At 37.7% G+C, this 18384-nt stretch overlaps 1 protein-coding gene across 2 annotated transcripts in view; it reads right to left on the reverse strand.

Annotated features, from left to right (window-relative positions):
* Positions 1-4117: 4117 nt before the first annotated feature.
* BNC2 (basonuclin zinc finger protein 2) overlaps positions 4118-18384 on the reverse strand; it is a 323429-nt gene continuing 309162 nt past the window's right edge. For both annotated transcript variants that reach the window (XM_065656238.1, XM_065656239.1), the window contains exon 6: positions 4118-5162. In XM_065656238.1, the coding sequence (XP_065512310.1) occupies positions 4502-5162 (661 nt within the window). In that variant the 3' untranslated portion in view covers positions 4118-4501. The remainder of the gene's footprint in view (positions 5163-18384) is intronic.

Below are 18384 nucleotides of genomic sequence, written 5' to 3' on the forward strand. Positions count from 1 at the left end.
AGGAAGGAAGGAAATGCACTGAAGTTTACTCATGGCAAACACAGTGCACAATTCCTGCTGTGTAAAGTACCTACAGATCCCGAGGAAACATACAAATTTTATGAGCTCAGTCATGAAAAGCCTTTGAGAGAGCTTTAAGAGCAGTGTGTAAGTGCTAATAGGCTTTTTAATCTACACTTCCACATTTTGTCAAATAGAGCTGTGACAGTGACAGAGTGCTTATACTCCGTGTGCACACCTACAGAGTCACCATGGAATGAGATGCAGTTTAAGAGGCAAAGTCAAAATCTCAGCCATAACAAAATGTAGCTGGTTGAGATATAGCTGAGAAAAACTGACTAAATATTGTAAGGTGTGCAAAAATATGTATGACTCAAATTAGCTCTTCACTAACACCAATAATGAGTCCTCACAGGAGCACCCTTATGGGAAGATCATGTTAGTATTACCCATATTTTAACAGATTGAAACAAACAGGTAAGAGATTTGATCGGTCCAAGATTAAACACTGAGAAGGGGCCACCAGTGGTATTAAAACTTAGTTCCTGGTTCACATTCTTGTGCTTTGACTGTGCTGTTTTCCTTCCAAATTGCTTCGTACAGGTTTTCAAGAGACCTAGTGATCAACCAGTATCACACGCTTTCCTGCCTGCCCCCCACAACCAAAGAAAAATGCTTAACAATGTCCAGACAAGTAGTTTTGTTTCTAAAGGAGGTTCGGTACTAAGAGTTATTTCCTAAAAGTAGACAAAGCCTTTTTGATATTTACAGAAAAATACAGCTACCTTGAATAAACAAAACAGTGAAACAACGTAGAAAGAGCAACCACAATAATTACAAAAAGGAACAAACTCCACATAACATGAAGAGTCTCTTCCTCAAAGTTGGTCTAATTCTTGTAAAAAGGTTTAGACTGACAGGTTTGGAAACTGAAGGGATAGGCTCAGGTTTATGATGGCATAAGCAACTGCACAGCACTTATCCTGTCATCACGCCATAGAGCTATGCCCTGTGCTGGACACATGAGATGTTCGATCATTATGCTTATTGCAGTCTGGGTCACTGCTGATATCACCCAGAAATGTTATTCCCTGTCAGTAAACCCAAGCTTCTACCACACAGCCTTTTTAAGGATTTTTCAGATAACTTCAGATGATGCAAATGCCACCACAGGAACAATTGTAATAAATCCAGACTCTCATAGAGATGCATAGTAAATGGGAAGTGGGGAAATGCCATTAAGTTCAATGTAAGTGTATGTGCCCTTCTAAAACAAAGACTATTCTGACATCAGTATTGCTAGGACTGAAGAAAACACTTGATTCACCTAGAAATAACAGTGAGTAATATTCTGTCCACAAGACGAAGATGATATCTCCTACACGGTTTAAGCAAAATCTAAATGAAGTTTAGGATGTCATAAAACTAGGATTGCAGAGCTTCTAGCAGTTTATGGAGGTTTGTCCTGGTTCTTTACATTTTAGAATGTTTTCTTTCATTTTGTGTAATAAACAGATCTTTTTTTCCTATGTAATCTGCTGAATTTATCTGCTGCTGATGTTTAAGTTTCAAAAAAAGTTTACCAAAACCATTTGACCTCTAACAGAAATAGAATGAAATGAGAATACAGAACAGTAATCCATTCAGTGAGGAATTATTTATATAACTCCAATGTGTTTTTCATTAAAAATGATATTTATTTATAACATACATACTACAAAACAGTGGGGTTTCCTTTCTGTTTTTGTTGTTTTGTTTTTTAGACTTTCCATCTTGCTTGTTCCTAATAGCTTGGGAGGAAGGACAGGAGTGCAGTACAGATATCACTACAAAGGCCCATATGTTTTAGAAAAATGCACCTTTACTCTTGTAATTTCCCTCTCTCACAAACATACTGAGCTTGCACGACATAAAACAAAGCGAAGCAGATCTCTCCACTCAATTTAACAAGGCAAAGTAGTTGAGACTTTGAGGAAGAATAAAAAAGATGAAAGAAAACAAGTCAGTGAAACTGCTTAGCTTTTGCGATAAAGTTCCTTTTTGTTAAACCAGAAGGTAAATTTTCTCTACAGTTTCGGTGGGATCCACAAATGTTTTCAGGGCTTCATCAGTGTACAGAAACAAAAAATGATCAGAGGCATGTAACTCAGAGGAATGTAGTGAGAATTCGTTTAGAAAAATTTTCTGTTTATTTTCTACAACTGGAAATACTGACTTATTAGCTATTGATTCCTACTTTTGGAAACAAGAATACTGAAATGCACAGAGTACTAAAGGAGTGGAAATCCACATTAAGGGTTTCCTCTAGAAAATGTAACAGGAGTTAAGTACTCAAGTAGACATAAAGGTAAGAATAATCAAAATGCATGGCAAATCAAAACAACAAGCTGAAACAATGGAGCATTTCTGACTCTAGGCTAAGAAGAATAATGTTCTGGGTCAGTAAATACAGAAAAGGAACACATTCTCACTGAAGGAATATTTTATTGTATGCTGAAATATCCCTTGGGTTTTCATTTGTTTGTTTGTTTTTGCTTTTGTTATTGTTTTTGTAAAGAAAAGAATCTACAACACACACCCTAATGGTTTTGGCTGTAGACTGAACTTAAGTATAATAAATACCATCACTCAGTCAGTATGTTGTGGTAACTCAGGCTGCCAGTGTGGTTTACCAGCTCAAACAACATGTGTAAACACTGGGAAAAAAAAAAAAAAAAAGATTCCGAGGACAGCCTCCCTTTCACTCTGCCTTTCTCAGCTGCTTGCTCCTTCTCCCTCTCCTGTTCATGCTCACTCTCTTGCTCACTATCTTTCTTGGACTTTCATTATTTTCTGAAAATTCATGTGGGTGAAACACAAAACATTAACACAACTAGAGATCCTTTTTTTCTGGCCCCCAATTTTATCCAAAGGGAAAGTTACCCAATAAAAAGTCCAGAATATGTTTTCAGAGCTTCTAAGTGCTTCTGCCATTAATTTCTTTTGATTTCTTCTATAAAACATGCCTTAATCATACTAGAGCGCTTTCCATTGCAAAAAAGACAACTTTACAGAACAACATAGTTAACATTATTTCCCTGTTGCTTTTTTTTGTTTTTTTAAAACACCACAAAAAATCCAGGCCATAGTAAGAAGCACACAAAATTATATTCATCTTTGTTCTGTGACAAGTAGTATCAGCATTTATATCCCCAAATATTATGCATGTTTGACCAAAAAAAAAGTTTCCACTGATTCACATGACACAATTCTGGTTTATTATTTTTTTTCTTTTTTTCTTTTATGCAATGTAGTATATAAGGAATAAGGATGCACTATTGTTTCTAGTAATAATTGGCACTTGAAAAAAGCACCAAGAATCCTGTGTTTTACTTTACCCCTTTTTCCTCCCCTGTATTTTTTTCTGTAGTCCAAAAACTACAACTGTGGTTATGGTGAATAACATTTTTTTTTTCAAAATGTGTGCAAAGTTGGCACTTTTGTATTAACACTAAACACTAATACTCTTTGTTTGGCATTCATGCCCTCATACTGACCAGACCACTTTTATCTAAGTGTATTTTTATAAAGACACTTACTGAAAATATGGCAATAGTTTAAGAAAAAAAAAAGCATGGATATTATTACACATCCCCTTGTAGTGTACGAAAAAGTGCATGACTGGATTTATGTAATAGTACAAGACAAAAAACTGTATCAGATCAGGTACTGTAAAGCATGCCAGCACCTCTGTATTACTTATATCTAGCAGGTAGTTAAAACAAGACTGTGGTTCTTTTAAAAATGTGCATTAAAGCTAACATAAATGAGTAGAACTAGCCAGCAAACTATTTTTCCTGCTTATCTAACAGCTGAATGTAACTGTAAAAATTAAGCAAAAAAATAAGAGTTAAACAACCATCAATACAATTGTTTTACATCATAGGCCTGTCAAGGCTCAATATATATATACAAGTGTAACAGCCATGCTTAGTAGAACGTTATCCCCAATGCTTAGAAGACACAAAGACAACTAAGTAGATTGGTTTTTTTTCTCTTTTTGTTTGTTTGCAATTTTTTTGTTGTTTTTCTTTTTTTTTTTTTTTTTTTTTTTTTTTCCAGACAAAAGTCATGGGTAGAACAAATTGTCTCTTTGGAGATGACCAAGAACATTCTAACAGAACTAGGGACAACTGCAAGTCTTCTGTGGGTTTGTGGGTTTTTTTGTTTTGTTTTGTTTTTGTTTGCTTTATTCACGAAGGATCTCCCCCCCCAAATTAAAGATCCCACCTTTTTGTTTCTATGCAAAAAAAAGGAAAAAAAAAAAACCAACAAACAAAACCAACAACCAACAAAGGGGAAAAAGCACCTGGTGTTTCTTTCTTTTGTTAAAAAAAGAAAAGCTTATATATATACGTATATTCTTATGTATATATATATATATAAAGGGAGACTGTATATGGCAGTTCAGATGTGGCGGGCCCTCTCTGAGAGCTGGCATTATGCTGTGTCCATCTTTGAACTAATCTACTGAAGTGAAGGGAATGTTTTTATGCAGATTGGGGTTCTGACTGTGCCGGTTTCGGCTACGGACAGAGGAGAACATCATGTTGCACCCAGGGACTTTGCATTTGTGCATCTCTCGCAAGTGCACTGTTTTATAGTGCACTCTGAGGGTTCCCTTGTTGCTGTACATTTTGTGGCAAATGTTACACATTATCCCACCGTTGCTCACTGAAACACTGTTGAACATGAGGGATCCTGGGACATCGGTGCCTATACCTACAGCTAAGGCAGGGGCATCTGCTTTGTGGGCAGATTCCCCGCTGTCACTTGCCCCATCGACGTCGTCCAGGAGAATGCCCTCATCACTGCCTGCATCAGATTCTCTTGAGGAATGGATACTGCTGCTGGACTGGATGCTGGAAGTGGTGCTCAAGTCTAGGACCATATAGTCTTCCGACATGCCCCTGCCGTACCCATTCATATGGGAATCCTCAGTACCAGCAGGCGAGGAGGTGTCTTCCCTTATGTCGAGCCCCATCTGATGCTGAGCGCCATATATCTTCACCAAAAATTCATCGCGGAGGTCCTTACTAAGAGAAGGCTGTGAGGTGTCCAGGCCCATGTCATCCAGTTCTTTGGTCAACAGTTTACGGTGCAGGTTTATGTTAGCACTGTGTCTGGGAAAGGAAAAGGGAAGGGAGAAAGGAAAAACGTACAGTATTTTTGATTAAACATACAGTCATCAAGAACCAAATCCAAATTCTGATTTATCATAAAAATATCCCCTATCTATATTTTTTTGAAAAATCGGTCTTGCTATAATTGAACAAATTCAAACATGAAACCAAACCAAAACAAGCAAATTAAGCCCTCCCCACATGGTTTTTCTTTTCAGCTACTGCTCCTCAACATTAGTCCCCAGCAGCAGCTATGGCCCTTTTATTTGATATTTACAAAATAATACATTGCACTAACAGAAAATGCAAAATGCTCTTCCTGGTTCCTGAATCTCTGCTGGCCTTCCTAAAAGCCTTGCTTCAAGAGAAGATATTATTAATATACAGAATATCTGTGTATGTTTGTATCTATGTCTAGCTCTAGATCCATATCCTTATATATTTATACATACATACATATAAATATATAATATATATATGTTACTGTAGTAAGTGAAATACAGGAAGAGAAAAAAATAAAGGTAACAATGATACATAGTCAGAGGTCCTGATTCTGGTAATTTAATTCTGGTATAAAAGGATTCAGAATTGGGCCAAACCAAGATGGAGAAGACTTGAAGGGTTTAGGAGAACAAGTCTCTGAAGTCTACATGTAAGTTTCTGAAAATCTTAGCTAAAATCACTGGTTCTGTCCTACTGGGAGGGCACTGCTGCTCCTCCCTTGACTCTTTCCAGTACTGTGTCTGATGGAGCACTGACTGACCCAAGTAACATAATTTCCAGAAAACTCCTACTAATGGCAGTCCGAATTTTGCCCCAAACCAATCAGAACACTTAAGCACGCGCTTTGGTTTAGGTACGTGCTGAATTCACTGTGGGTGCTCAAGAGACACTGCAAAGCTGTCACTGACATCAGGGGTCTTTGGACCAGATCCCAAGAGCCACAAATTAAAATATTCTCAAGTGTTTTACAGGATCTGGGCCTTTGTTCTCAAGAACTAAAGCTCTGCATTTGCAAACTACGTAAACATTTGGGTTAGTAACTGTAAAACAGCCTACAATTTTAAATACTGCATTCTACTCTCCACTTTTGACATTGACTTTATTCATCCATTGCAGTAGAACCTCACTGATTTGCAGTATTGTCAGGAAACCCTCTTTGAAAGACTGCATTTCCTGAATTAACAATGCAACCAACAAACATGACAGACATCAAAGACCTCTGACCACAGAACATGCTCATTTTGTCAAAGTGCTTAATAATAAGAAATCAGTATAAAGTTTTCAGTTTTAGAAAACTTTAGGGTTCAGTATTCAGAATGTGCACCATTTCTGAGGAAAAGATAAATATTTATTCAGTTTCTTTGGAGAGCGACTGGATTTTCAAGTCAGTAAAAAAAGAATTAGCGAAGTTCTACTGCTTAACATTCTTTGCAAGCTAAGGACCCAAACCCGCAATTTACAACATGCAGACTCACCAGTCTGTCTGCCCATTATAAATTGCAGATCAGAGCCCAAATGTAGGAGGGAAAAGGAGGAAGGCAGGGAAGGGAGGGGGGAAGAGAGAGAGAGAAAGAGAGTTTTAACATAGGAATACTTTAATTTGCAAAAAAAGCATGAGGTATAAAATTGGCATGGGAAGACAGCAATGATCAAATATTTTACAGACATTCAGGCCCTACGGTAACAAAAAAGGGAGAAGGGGAACAATAGCTGTTAGCAATATTTCCTTATGGAAGCTTTCATTTTAAGAAACCCTTTGAAACATACCTCTCAACCAGCAGAAGTCCCAAACATAGTACAGCAATACAATGCAGATAAACAAGGAAAATGCAAATGTATGAAGATTACATTGATGTGGTGTTAACTTCTGTAATTTTCTATCACTTTGCGATTCATCTATCTGTTACACATAATTTCTAGAAATAAATAAACAGCAATAGCAGTGATCTGTCCTACTCACCTGCAGTTGCAGGTAACTGTTCTCTGACATAAAACGGATACTGAACTGCAGTTTAATTGAATTGTGTCTGCTTGGGATGCAATTATTCCAGTAAAAGGGGGTCTAGAATGGAAAATTTCTTGCCTAATGAGAGACAGTTGAGAGGTATGGGCAAGGGTGTAAAAAAGTGGAGAATATTCCTTGTTTTTCTTCCACATGGGAAATACTTCTTTCACACAAGCAAGTATAGCACCATTGCTTTTTTGAGGCGCAGAAGTATAATTATGCATATCCCCACACTGCACTTACGAAGGCTGAGCTTACCTTGTGATAAGATCAGCTTTCTAATCTTTTGCTAAATTGAGATCACAAAAGAGAGAGAGAGAAGAGAGGAGAAAAGAGAAATAAAGGGGTGGGGAGAGAGAGAGAGAACAAATTCACATTCCAATCCAGATATATCTGGTTTAAAAAAAAATTAAAAAGGAAGAAAATAATATCTGAAATCAATAAAATGCAGACTTTAAAAGTCTCGACTGTGAAACTTTTTTTATTTTTTCCTCAGCTGTAATCTCACTTATACTGTTGCCCTGATGGATACTGACTCAACCACACAATATGAAAAACATAAAGCAAATTAATCAAAGCATATTCACAGCATCCCCATTATAATCCACAAATGAGTTCTGAACAGATGCATGCAGAGCGCACACACACGGATGATAAGCAGTAGTCCTGGCAGTCCCTTGCCTTGCTGGTATCAGATGGCATACAACTCCACGTAAAGTTGCTAAGTGCAGCACAGGAAACGCTTACTGTGAAGGCCTGTCCACACTGACCGCTGTTACTACATGACCATAAAAGCACATTTCTGCTTATCATCATAACACTAACTGGAAACTACTTATAGAGTGCTCATGTGTTTACTTCTTATGATTTCTGCCCCCCTCTCCCATTCTCATTCCCCTCGTATGGGAATTTGCTGCAGTGTAGAAACCAGTCAAGGTAACTGTAACTCTTGTTTCTATGCATTTGCCGTTACTATTTCCTTGGTTTGCTGCTGAGAAAAACAGCAGCCAAACATGCAGTGAAAATAACTTCGGCATTCACTGAATGAAGAGATAAGAATAAATTACCACGTTAAAGAGGGGCCCAGATGGACAGAGGCCATTCTGAGAAAGACCAGCATAAGGATACAAACCCTGCTGATGCTCTGATAAGGAGAGATGCCTCCCTTATTCAATTCTCACTTACAGCAGTGGCAATCAGTAATCTAGTTAAAGTATGTTCCAGCCCATAATATCTGTCAGGCAAACGATGTGCAGAAATGTGCGGACAAGTTCTGGCACTCTGCTCAGTAGTGTCCCTTTTCCGCTGTCAGCAGTACTGTTGGATTCTCCTAATATAATTACATTGACTTTTATTCAATTAAGTGCCATTCCTAGCCTTAAAAAAACCCTACTTTATCAATTGATTCAGGTGTAATGCAATAATAAAGATGAACTCATGGCAGTGCATTAGCTCTGCTGTTCATAACTTCTGAACATAGGTTCATTCATAGCAGTCGATTTCCATTATGCAACCACAGTTCAAAAGAATTGATTCTTTTACATTCATTCTCTAATCTATTTCACTTGTGTTTAATACTTTCCCTAAATATCATATGCAAAAACAGTCTGGTAGTGATGAGAGGAATGAATTGCCAGGAAAAGTTCAATTTTTTGGACACTGAAGTTTTGAAATCTTATGACAAAACCGAACTCACAGAGGGTAAAGCCTTGTCAGAATTACGAATACTGTGTGCCGAAGCTACTAGCAACACACATTTCCAGGAGCTGAACAACCATTCAAATAGGAGGGAAGGAAAAGTAGGTTTTCATAGACATACCAGTCTAGAGTGCTTGGAGTCTGACCCTGCAACCCTTTCCTGTCCGCTACACAAATAAACGCAGCATTGCATCCCGCGTACCCCATGCAGAGTGCTGCCTGAACGGTGCCCCACATAAGGACCACGTTTCTCAGGGCTGACAGCAGCATTCCCAAGGCTTCTTTGGGAAAAGATGACAAGGGAGCTCTGTGTAGGAGGAACACACCCATGTATGTAAGGATGGCTACAAATAATGGATCCATAAGCAAAAAAAAAAAAAGGGGGGAATTAAGAAAGAAGAGTATGGATAAAGGCAGAACAGAAAGAGAAGCAGTACAGACCAGGAAGTTTAAAAAGGGACATATTCTGCGAGAAGGCAAGCACACTGGCAACTGCCAAATAGAATAGGGTTGAGTTTAGTGGCAGAAACAAAGCAGGATTTGCTATGAAGCTATGAAGACTATTGTTCAGGTGGGAAGGAAGAAGAATATGTGGCCAGCAACATGTCATCTGCCCTAGCAGCTGCAAACAGCAGTCAGAGAGACATGAGTAGAAAAAACTAGCATTACAAATATTGGCCAAGCCCATACTATCTTTTGTCTTGATAACCTTAACTATTTCTTTGCTCCTGTCGTGCAGTGCTGATCTTCCTTGCCTTTTCTCTTGGAAAATGTCCTCATTTGGTCAACTGAAATTGCTCCAGTAGTTCCCAGACCACTTTCTCCATATCAAATTGAAGTATTTGATCCCAGTCCAACTCTTTCTCCCCTGCTTTGTCCTTCCCAAACCCTAGCAAGTCCTCTACCAGTCACCCTGTCATCTGTTCATCTGCTCCTCCCCATGGCACCTACAGTTTCTTGCCTCAGCTCTCCTGTTTGCTGATGTGATTTAGAGTGCCGCTACCCCTTCCTCCTCTGAATACCTCTCCCAGGTACGTGACAACAATGTTCTCTGCGTAAGATGAGGCACAGCTTGGGCAGAGTGATTTATGCCAGTGCACGAACAGTGCCATCAAACAGGCGGAAAATCACAAAGCAAGATATGCCAAAACCAGCTAAGCTTCCACTTGTTGCTGCTCCATTATTATTCACACCCAACCTAGCTAATTTAAGACCATCTCTGGTGTCCTTTGCACTGTAGTTGCTGCTGTATGTGCAAGGAAAAAAACTTGAAGACGCTAAATGAATGGCAGAGGTATATATATGTATAGAAAACGTAAAATATTTGACCTAATAAAATCCTTTCAACTACTCCAGACTTCTTAGACTGCTTATTTTTACATCAGCTACCAAAATGAGGTTTTATCCTGGCAATGGAAATGTTACGTAAAGACAACACGTGAACAAAGTCTTCCAGGCAGAAATACAAGGTCGAAAGAGCTTAAATAAAGGCATATCTCACTCAGCTCCAGTTACCAGATCTACCCCATCCTAGGCAACAAGGGATGGTGAAGAGGGTTAGTTCTGAGAATTTAAAATTCTATGTGTGCTAAAGAATTCCCAAACATCTCCTTAGCTCCGTACTACATGTCATATACCCTTAAAAATGAGGAGAATATTTTTCCAAGATGCTTTGAGATGTAGCTTGTAAGGAAGTTTTAGCAAAATCCGATTTATTTTTGGAGGCCCAGAACGCCTGTTTTTTCCACACAATTAACATTCATCTTTCAAGTTACTATTAATGAATTAGACATACGGTGAGGCAAAGGTGTGTGAAAAGTCCTCACCAGAGTGAATTCAGCCTTCTGAATTCAATGACCTTAGGAATGGATCAGTGCTGCTGTAAGGATGATAATGACAATAATGATACACCTGAAATCTGTGGTTGTGGCAAAGTGGCAAGGGCATCTCACCTCCCAGTTCACCACTGCCCTTTCAGACAGGAGTTTTGGTAGCCATGCAATGCAGAGTGCTACAGCAGCTACAGCAGCTCTCTGACTATGGGCATGATGCCACTGGTGCTAGTATTTTCCCTTGTTCATGAAAGTATTCTTCCATGATTACAATTCATTTTCAATTCCACTCCACCTACGACTACCAAGCTCCTCTAGTGAGAGACGCACTAAGCATCAACAGAAGAAAGCGGATTATAAGCCTAGGAAATACGGTCAATTAAATATACACGCCATTTACACAGCTCATAAATCCAAACCAGGTTCTCTTCAGTAGTTTCCTTCTACACTTGTCAATGAATCTGATTTTGTTAATTTACCATCCATTTGTTGGAAAGAAAAATGAAAGAGCCACTTTATTTTACTTTGTTTTTATTTAGTCAGTCTTATTTCTTTTTGAAGTAGTGAGGAGGAATTGATCAGAGACTAGAATTTGTCCTGGCACAGAAATTGGCATGAATTCTATTCATGACCCAAGGCCGGTTTTGGATGCACCCACGGCTGCAGTCCTCTGTGCACTAGGACAAACCTCACATTAGATGCACAGAGCAGAGTTAGGGAATTTGGATGATAAAGAGCACTCTGCTTATTTAAATTCAAGTATTATACAGAGCACAAAACCAACTGCATGAAAAATTGGGTTAACTGTGTTGTTCATAGTTTGGGGCAGGGTAGGTTTTTGAAAGTGAAACAAAAAGCATAATTTGCTTAATTTTTTAGCAAGACAAAAATATTATTACACTTAAATACTACGGAGATGAAAGAAAAAGAGAGTAAGAATGATATAGCAACATAATTGTTAGGGAAGTCCATTAGAGACTAAAGAAACCCATATTCCAGTCCCAGATGCAGTCAGGCAGAAAGGCTCCTTGGTTGACTGTGACAACGTTCCCTGACAAAAATCTCAATCAAACATCAAGGCCCACTGTATTGTTCATTAAAATTCTGAAATTAATATTTTCAACATTTTGAGTTGTGTCCTGTCACATCATTTCTTCCTGAGTTTCCAAATAAAACAATATCCCAATCTCCTATACTTCAAATGTTCTCAAAATGCATTTTCTTGCAAAACCACAGTTTTCCAAAATGATACACCCCCAGCCTTATCATTTTAACACTGCAGAGAAATCACAGACAGCAGCTCACAGCAGGGGCCATCACTCTTTTGGCAGCATTGCATGAAGATACAAGTGATCCCAGTACCAGGTAATACAACAAAATTATATTTGGAGCCTTAATGCATTAAAAGTCAACATTAAATTATTTTCTATTCAATTCTGTTCTTTCCAGGTAACAGTAGATCTTTGTTGTTGTTGGTTTTTGTTGTTGTTTTGTTTGTTTGTTTTGAAGAAGACAGAAGCTAATATTGGGTTACAAAACCTGAAACCACACAATCTTCAGCAGTTTGAAGAAAGTTCTGTTACAAAGTCAGAGAACAGGACACATTTGTCCAGTGGCTTATGTACACATTGGCCAACTTCTTATTAAAGTTGGATATGGAAGTAACTGCTCAGGTTGTACAGGCCCCCTACAAACTATTCTCCTGCTAGACTTACTTTAAAACAATGCTCTGTCAATCTGATTTCAAATATCATAAACAATGAAACTTTCATTATTTCTCCCATGAGATATTTTCCACACCTATCTTCAGCTCAGTATGCAGCCTATGTTTTTACATATAATGAAATGTTAAAGCAAAGTTGTCTTTGTTTCTCTTCACCTCAAAGGCAGTCAACTAAGATTTATGGTTTTGTTTAAAAATCTTACATGACTTTAATTGCTAATGCAATTTGCTAATGGAGTAAAGTATAGTGGTCTTACCTCAATTTCATGTTCCTTTCCTGCTTATTTAAGCCTGAAACTCACAGAAAGGCTCAAAAAATGTGAACATAACAGAAAATAAACCCAGAATTTTATGCTTTCTCAGAATCTCTGCAGACTGAAAGTGCTGAGTTTCATGCAGCTAAAATCAAAGAACCAGAAAGTAAGACTCTGGCTAAATATAACAGTGTACATATTTATGAGAAAAGATATGGCCTTAATTCTGATATTTCTTCAAGAAGGAATCAGCAATAATTCCCCCAATTTACTTGAGAGAATCAACAATAAAACAGTTCCTGGAATTTAATTAGTAATGTAAACTGTTAAAGAAATTATTTTCTCAGTTACTTTTCTAATTTTGTCACTCTCTCAGCAGTCTTTGGTACACGTTTGGTTTTGGTTTGTTTTCAATTAAAAAGAAAAAAAAATCCATAAAACTAAGTGAAGATAATAAAGGTTTGAAATCCTGATCTGACCTAAATTATAAAATTCACATTTATCTGAAGAGGGACAAGGTTTCAGTCTCTATGCTAGTGCTTCTATGTATCTGATCATGTTTAATTTGTCTCTAAATATGAGGAGAAAAGTAGGGATAGGACCATCAGAACAATGAGTGAAGGCAAAATACTATACTACCCAATGAAACCAGCACATTTCTACATGAACAGTTTGGCTAATAACATCAGTTCTTGTGGCTTTACATTGCATAGAATCTGAAAAATATTAACCTTTCATAGGAAGAAAATCCAAAACGTAAAATACACTTCAGCACCTATTAAAAAAAGTAAAAAAACAGTGCTTATTAAATGCAGGAAATAAAGGACAAGCAAGTTCTTGCAAATTAAAGATGTGGAGCCCAGTCATTTCAATCCCTTTCAATATGAAACAAATCACTCACACTGGTCACGAAGACAGCTCCCTCTACACTCAAATTATTCACTTGAAGATAAGCTCCCATCAAACTCTTTAGGGGTTTAACTAATTTACTGCACAGATACGGCACGTCTGTTGTAATAACAGGTAGGATGTATTGGGGTCGACCATTTATCAGAATTAGACTTCTTTTCTCAGTTCGCAGTGAATTATGCTGCCTACACTGCTCCTCTTTCTCAGAGCTTCCCATCCCCTCACGGCCCCTAATGTGGCAGGCAAACAAAATTGACAGTCTCATCTTGTCAACAAGGGGTGATTCTCCTGAGAAGCCATTTAACTTTGCAGAGGAAGCAATGTATTAATGTGCCTGTCCCAGGAATGTTAATCATCTTCAAGCTCCCTCTAACTTTGACATGAACGAAATCACCAAATTTGTTTACTAAATGAATCGTAATATGCTAATAAGAGAGCATGACATACACGGTAAAGCCAAACAGATGGTTTGTTTACTCCACTTTGCAACTTTATAAATGTTGTAACTCTGAAGATGTTAGTGAGAATTATAGGTTTGTTGGCAGTGGCAAACATGCCTTTTGCATACTTAATCCACAGTTACAGTCAGAAAACAATTTGTCATCACCGTGGAATGCATAAAAAATGTTAACGCCGAGATGGCATTTGGGAGGCAGGATAGCTGACTGTGTGAGCAAATACTCAGGTTCAATGTGGAAATGATATCTCATGGCAATATTTGCTATGAAATAATTTTTAATGTAAAATCTGACAGGTTCAGGATTCTTGAAAGGCCCAGTAATCCAGTACATACCTGTTGAGGTGTTTAGTGAGACGGTCCTTATGGTGTGAACAGAATTATACTTTCACAACAGCTGTGTGTGCTCAGAAGCATCGAGGTTATGTCACACTCTTAATATATTATTATTGTTGTCCATTAAAGATCAAATATATTGCAAACAAAAAGCACAACCACTGGTGTACTTGCCAAAGTTACTCAGAAACGATCAAAATTGTGTTGCAACACTTCAACTTCTCACTTTACTAGCTGCCTGGAAGCAAAACAGACTCATTACAAAATAGCCAGCACTCTTGTCTAATATCCGGACTGGTTGAGAAAGTTTAGAATAAGAAGATTTATCTGATGGAATTTTTCGTAAGTGAACTAACTCAGTGTAGCAATGTTACATGCATGAGGAGGTCATCATACGTACAACAACGTTCCTTCGATGGAAATTACAGGTGCTCAGCACCATTGACAATCAGCCAAATTGCCATAAGCTGTTTCTAAAATCCGCACATGCTCTACGGAAATGTTTATCCCTGTGCTGGCAATTCACACGACGCCCTGCACAGCAGTCATGCATTAGGACTCATCTCCCATGTGTTGAATCATTTTGCTCGTCCTTCACACGAGGTGTATTTCCTCTTAAGAAGTACTGAGGCAACATCCAGGTAGAATCTGTTGCCAAACTGCATGAATTAACATTTTTTTTCAAACCTAAATAATTTAAATATTACGTCATCCAAGTTTTGTAATCAGAAGGTTTCATCCTTCATTGCATTTTACTGTTACAACAACCATGTAAAATGTGATAATTTTGCAAGATTTTATGCAAACAGTCCCTTCAGTTCAGCATCCCACTCAGGAATTCTACTGAGTTTCAAGTTTCAGTAAATGCAAAAAAGATAAAACTCAGTCAGAACATCTAGCTTCCCGTGATTCTGTTTTGAAACCAAGCAACACATTATCTCATTATTTGGTTAGAAGGTTCATAGACTCTTTACTCATTGCATTATAAGTTCAAATTCATAATAAACCCTCAGATCCAGGGATAGTTTTGTAGGATTTCACATTCTATAGCAAATATGTAAACCATTTATTTTGGTCACAACACAATGGTAATCCTCATTCTCACTGCTTTGTTTGTCTAAAAATGCTGGTTTTATTTATATAATAGCAGAGGAGCAATAAAACCAAATACGATGTGGCACTTCAACAGGATTCCTCTATTAGTAATTTTACATTACTAAATAAGTACCCCTTTCAGGTCAACTGATAGCTGATTATCCTATAACCTCCCTTCACTGACTCCCCAACTCCTCAGTAATTTCAATCCTCTGAGATTCTTCCATACATACTATTGTCAGCGGTTATTAAATTCTCAACTTTTTACCCATCCACCAGAGACTGTGCAAAGATATCTAAGGGAAGTATGAGTTCAGCTTGCTGTCCAAGGATTATTTTGGAAGAAACATTAGCGGCTGTCCCAGCCTGGCGCTTATATCTCATTTGAAACATCTACTCATTCCTGACCAACAAAGAAAATTTCAATAAAGTACTTTTACTGGTTTAACAGCAGTGAGCTCCTGGGATTGTCAAAGTGCTCAGTCTTTTCCGAGGAGAGAAGGAATCAGCAGCTCAAATATAATTAACCTTCCATTCTCAATGCAAACTGCCACGCACAGGAGCTCTGCAGTCTATTAGTGAAGTTATAACGGCCAACAGGCAGAGGCAAAATTGGTCAAAAAGTTGGCTGCTGCTGTCATATTTTTAGAATTATGATTAATGACACTAATAATGTGGATGATTACTGATATGTGTATCTCCTGCAGTTTATCATATTGCACTGGCTGCCTACGTCCACAATAAACATGATGCTATCATTTACCTCTTTATTGAAGGCAATCCTTCTCTTGAAGGAGCACATTCTAATTACTTTGTAATGTTTTATGTCTTAAACATTTTGCAGCTCTGGACCTTGCCAACTGCTTCATGTCTACCATTGATTAATTACAGAATGTTTAATCAAAATTTAGAACGTGATTCAGTCATTTATGAGCGTGCTGCAGTGCCAAGATAGTTAGGCTGCCGTCCCAAGCTTGTAGAGTGCTGGGTTCAAAATTAAATCCCAGAAATGTGGAAGATGCCAAAGATTTTACCTTGAGTGATTTGAGTTTAAAATCCTACTTCGCTTGATGAATGACAGGCACCCATCCAAAATGAGAGGTCTTTCTTGTGGATGTATGTGTACTTGCACGTTCCTATTACATTTTTTTTTCTTTAAATATCTTCATTTTTCTCTTTATGCCATTGTTGCTGCTGTTGCTTCTCAGCTCCTTTACAAGCCTTCCCTGCTGCTAGAGCTCTTGCAAACACCAGTCAAGAGAGTGTAGTTTTGAAGTGGTTAAACAAGTGAAAAATAATTTGCAGGGACAAATACATAAGTTTTTTTTTAATGTGGATTTTTATGGTACTGTCATACAACCATTCACCGTTGAAGTTAAGTGTTTTTTTAATACCATTACTGAACTGCTGAAATGGATGCTAATATAGCTTGGAGTGCTAATGTCAAATCCTGGTAATAAAAAAGACAGACTGCTGAATGAAATAATTTCGAGTAAAAAATAGAACAAAAGTGCTCTCACTCTCGCTCTCCACTTTTATTGAATTGGGACTGACTGAGCCAATTGCTTTAGAAGTCTGTAAAACACAATTACTAGTGAGCTGACTGACCCAGCAGTGCCCCTTCTGTGACAGAACATACTAAAAAGGCTGCAGAATTAGTGCTGCTCCCCTATCTGGCTATCAGACCTGAGAGACGTCCAGTGAAGGATCTATTATCCCTCCTGCCTCCTCCCCTCATGAAATCTTGATTCTCAGTCTTGTATAATATATCATCTGTGTGCATCTTCTTCTCGAAACAAGGGCTCATTTACCTTTTCTTAGTGGCAATCCAAATTCTCTTTCTATCCATTGTATTTTTAGATCTTTATCTACCAACACAGCTATATGTAAGGCTTTCTTTCAGTACACGCATCCAGAGACACACACACACATATACATGTTTGGGCTACTTTTATTTCCACATTTTGTGTGTTAAATACAAAAATACAACGTAAGATTTATGGACAGCAAAGTTAACTGTGTACCATTTGTATTTTCAGTTGTAAGTGGCTGAAGTGTAATCGCTTTTTTATTTTGGCATAACAAAGAGAAAGAGAGAGAGAAGGAGAGAGGGAAGAAGAGGGAGAGAAAGGAAAAAATGTATTGAACTGGAAGTGGGAAACACTTTTCCCTAGTTAATAAAATAAGCAATAAAGTTTGTAAAGCACTAGAATCAAAATCAGTAATGCTGGAAATAACAACTTACAAAACTTATAATTTCGGCTTATGTTTCAGACTCATATAGTTTGACAAGGACATACAGTTTATGGCTTTTTTTTTTCCTTTCTCTTCCACAAAAGCAAAAACAAAGTGACAGCAAAAAATATCTTCTTATTACAATCCCATCCTTTCTTTGTCTCATCCCGCTCTCCCCCATACAGAACAAACCACTTTACATTCATACACAATGCCAACAAAGTCCTGCAATCCTTTCTATTTTTATGACAGTGTACATATTTGGCAAATGTAAAACTCTTTCATTTCTCTTCCGGGCCCATTTATATGAAGCTTGCAGGTGCCTTATGGCAAAAATGTTGAATTATTTCTTAGATCTTTTTAAGTAATGCTTTTTAGGGCAAGCTTAAATGCGAAATGAGCTCTTAATTAAAAAACAGAAAAAAAAGGAAAAAAGAAAAAAGAAAAAAACTTGTTTAGCACAAGGCAAACTGCTCATTTAAAAGATGTTGCTGGGAAGTAGGAAGAACTACTAAAAGCCTTAGATTTTCTTTAGAAGTGGTGGGCTCAAAACTTGTCAGGAAATATCCAGTGTTTGCCATTAAAAGGTCAACATGTGAAGAGCCATAAGTGGTACCACACCTGAGATATTCCTGTGTTACTCGAGGTCCTGACAGACTCCCTGAGGTATCTCTA

This window comes from Caloenas nicobarica, chromosome Z (assembly GCF_036013445.1).
Source record: "Caloenas nicobarica isolate bCalNic1 chromosome Z, bCalNic1.hap1, whole genome shotgun sequence".
NCBI lineage: Eukaryota > Metazoa > Chordata > Aves > Columbiformes > Columbidae > Caloenas > Caloenas nicobarica.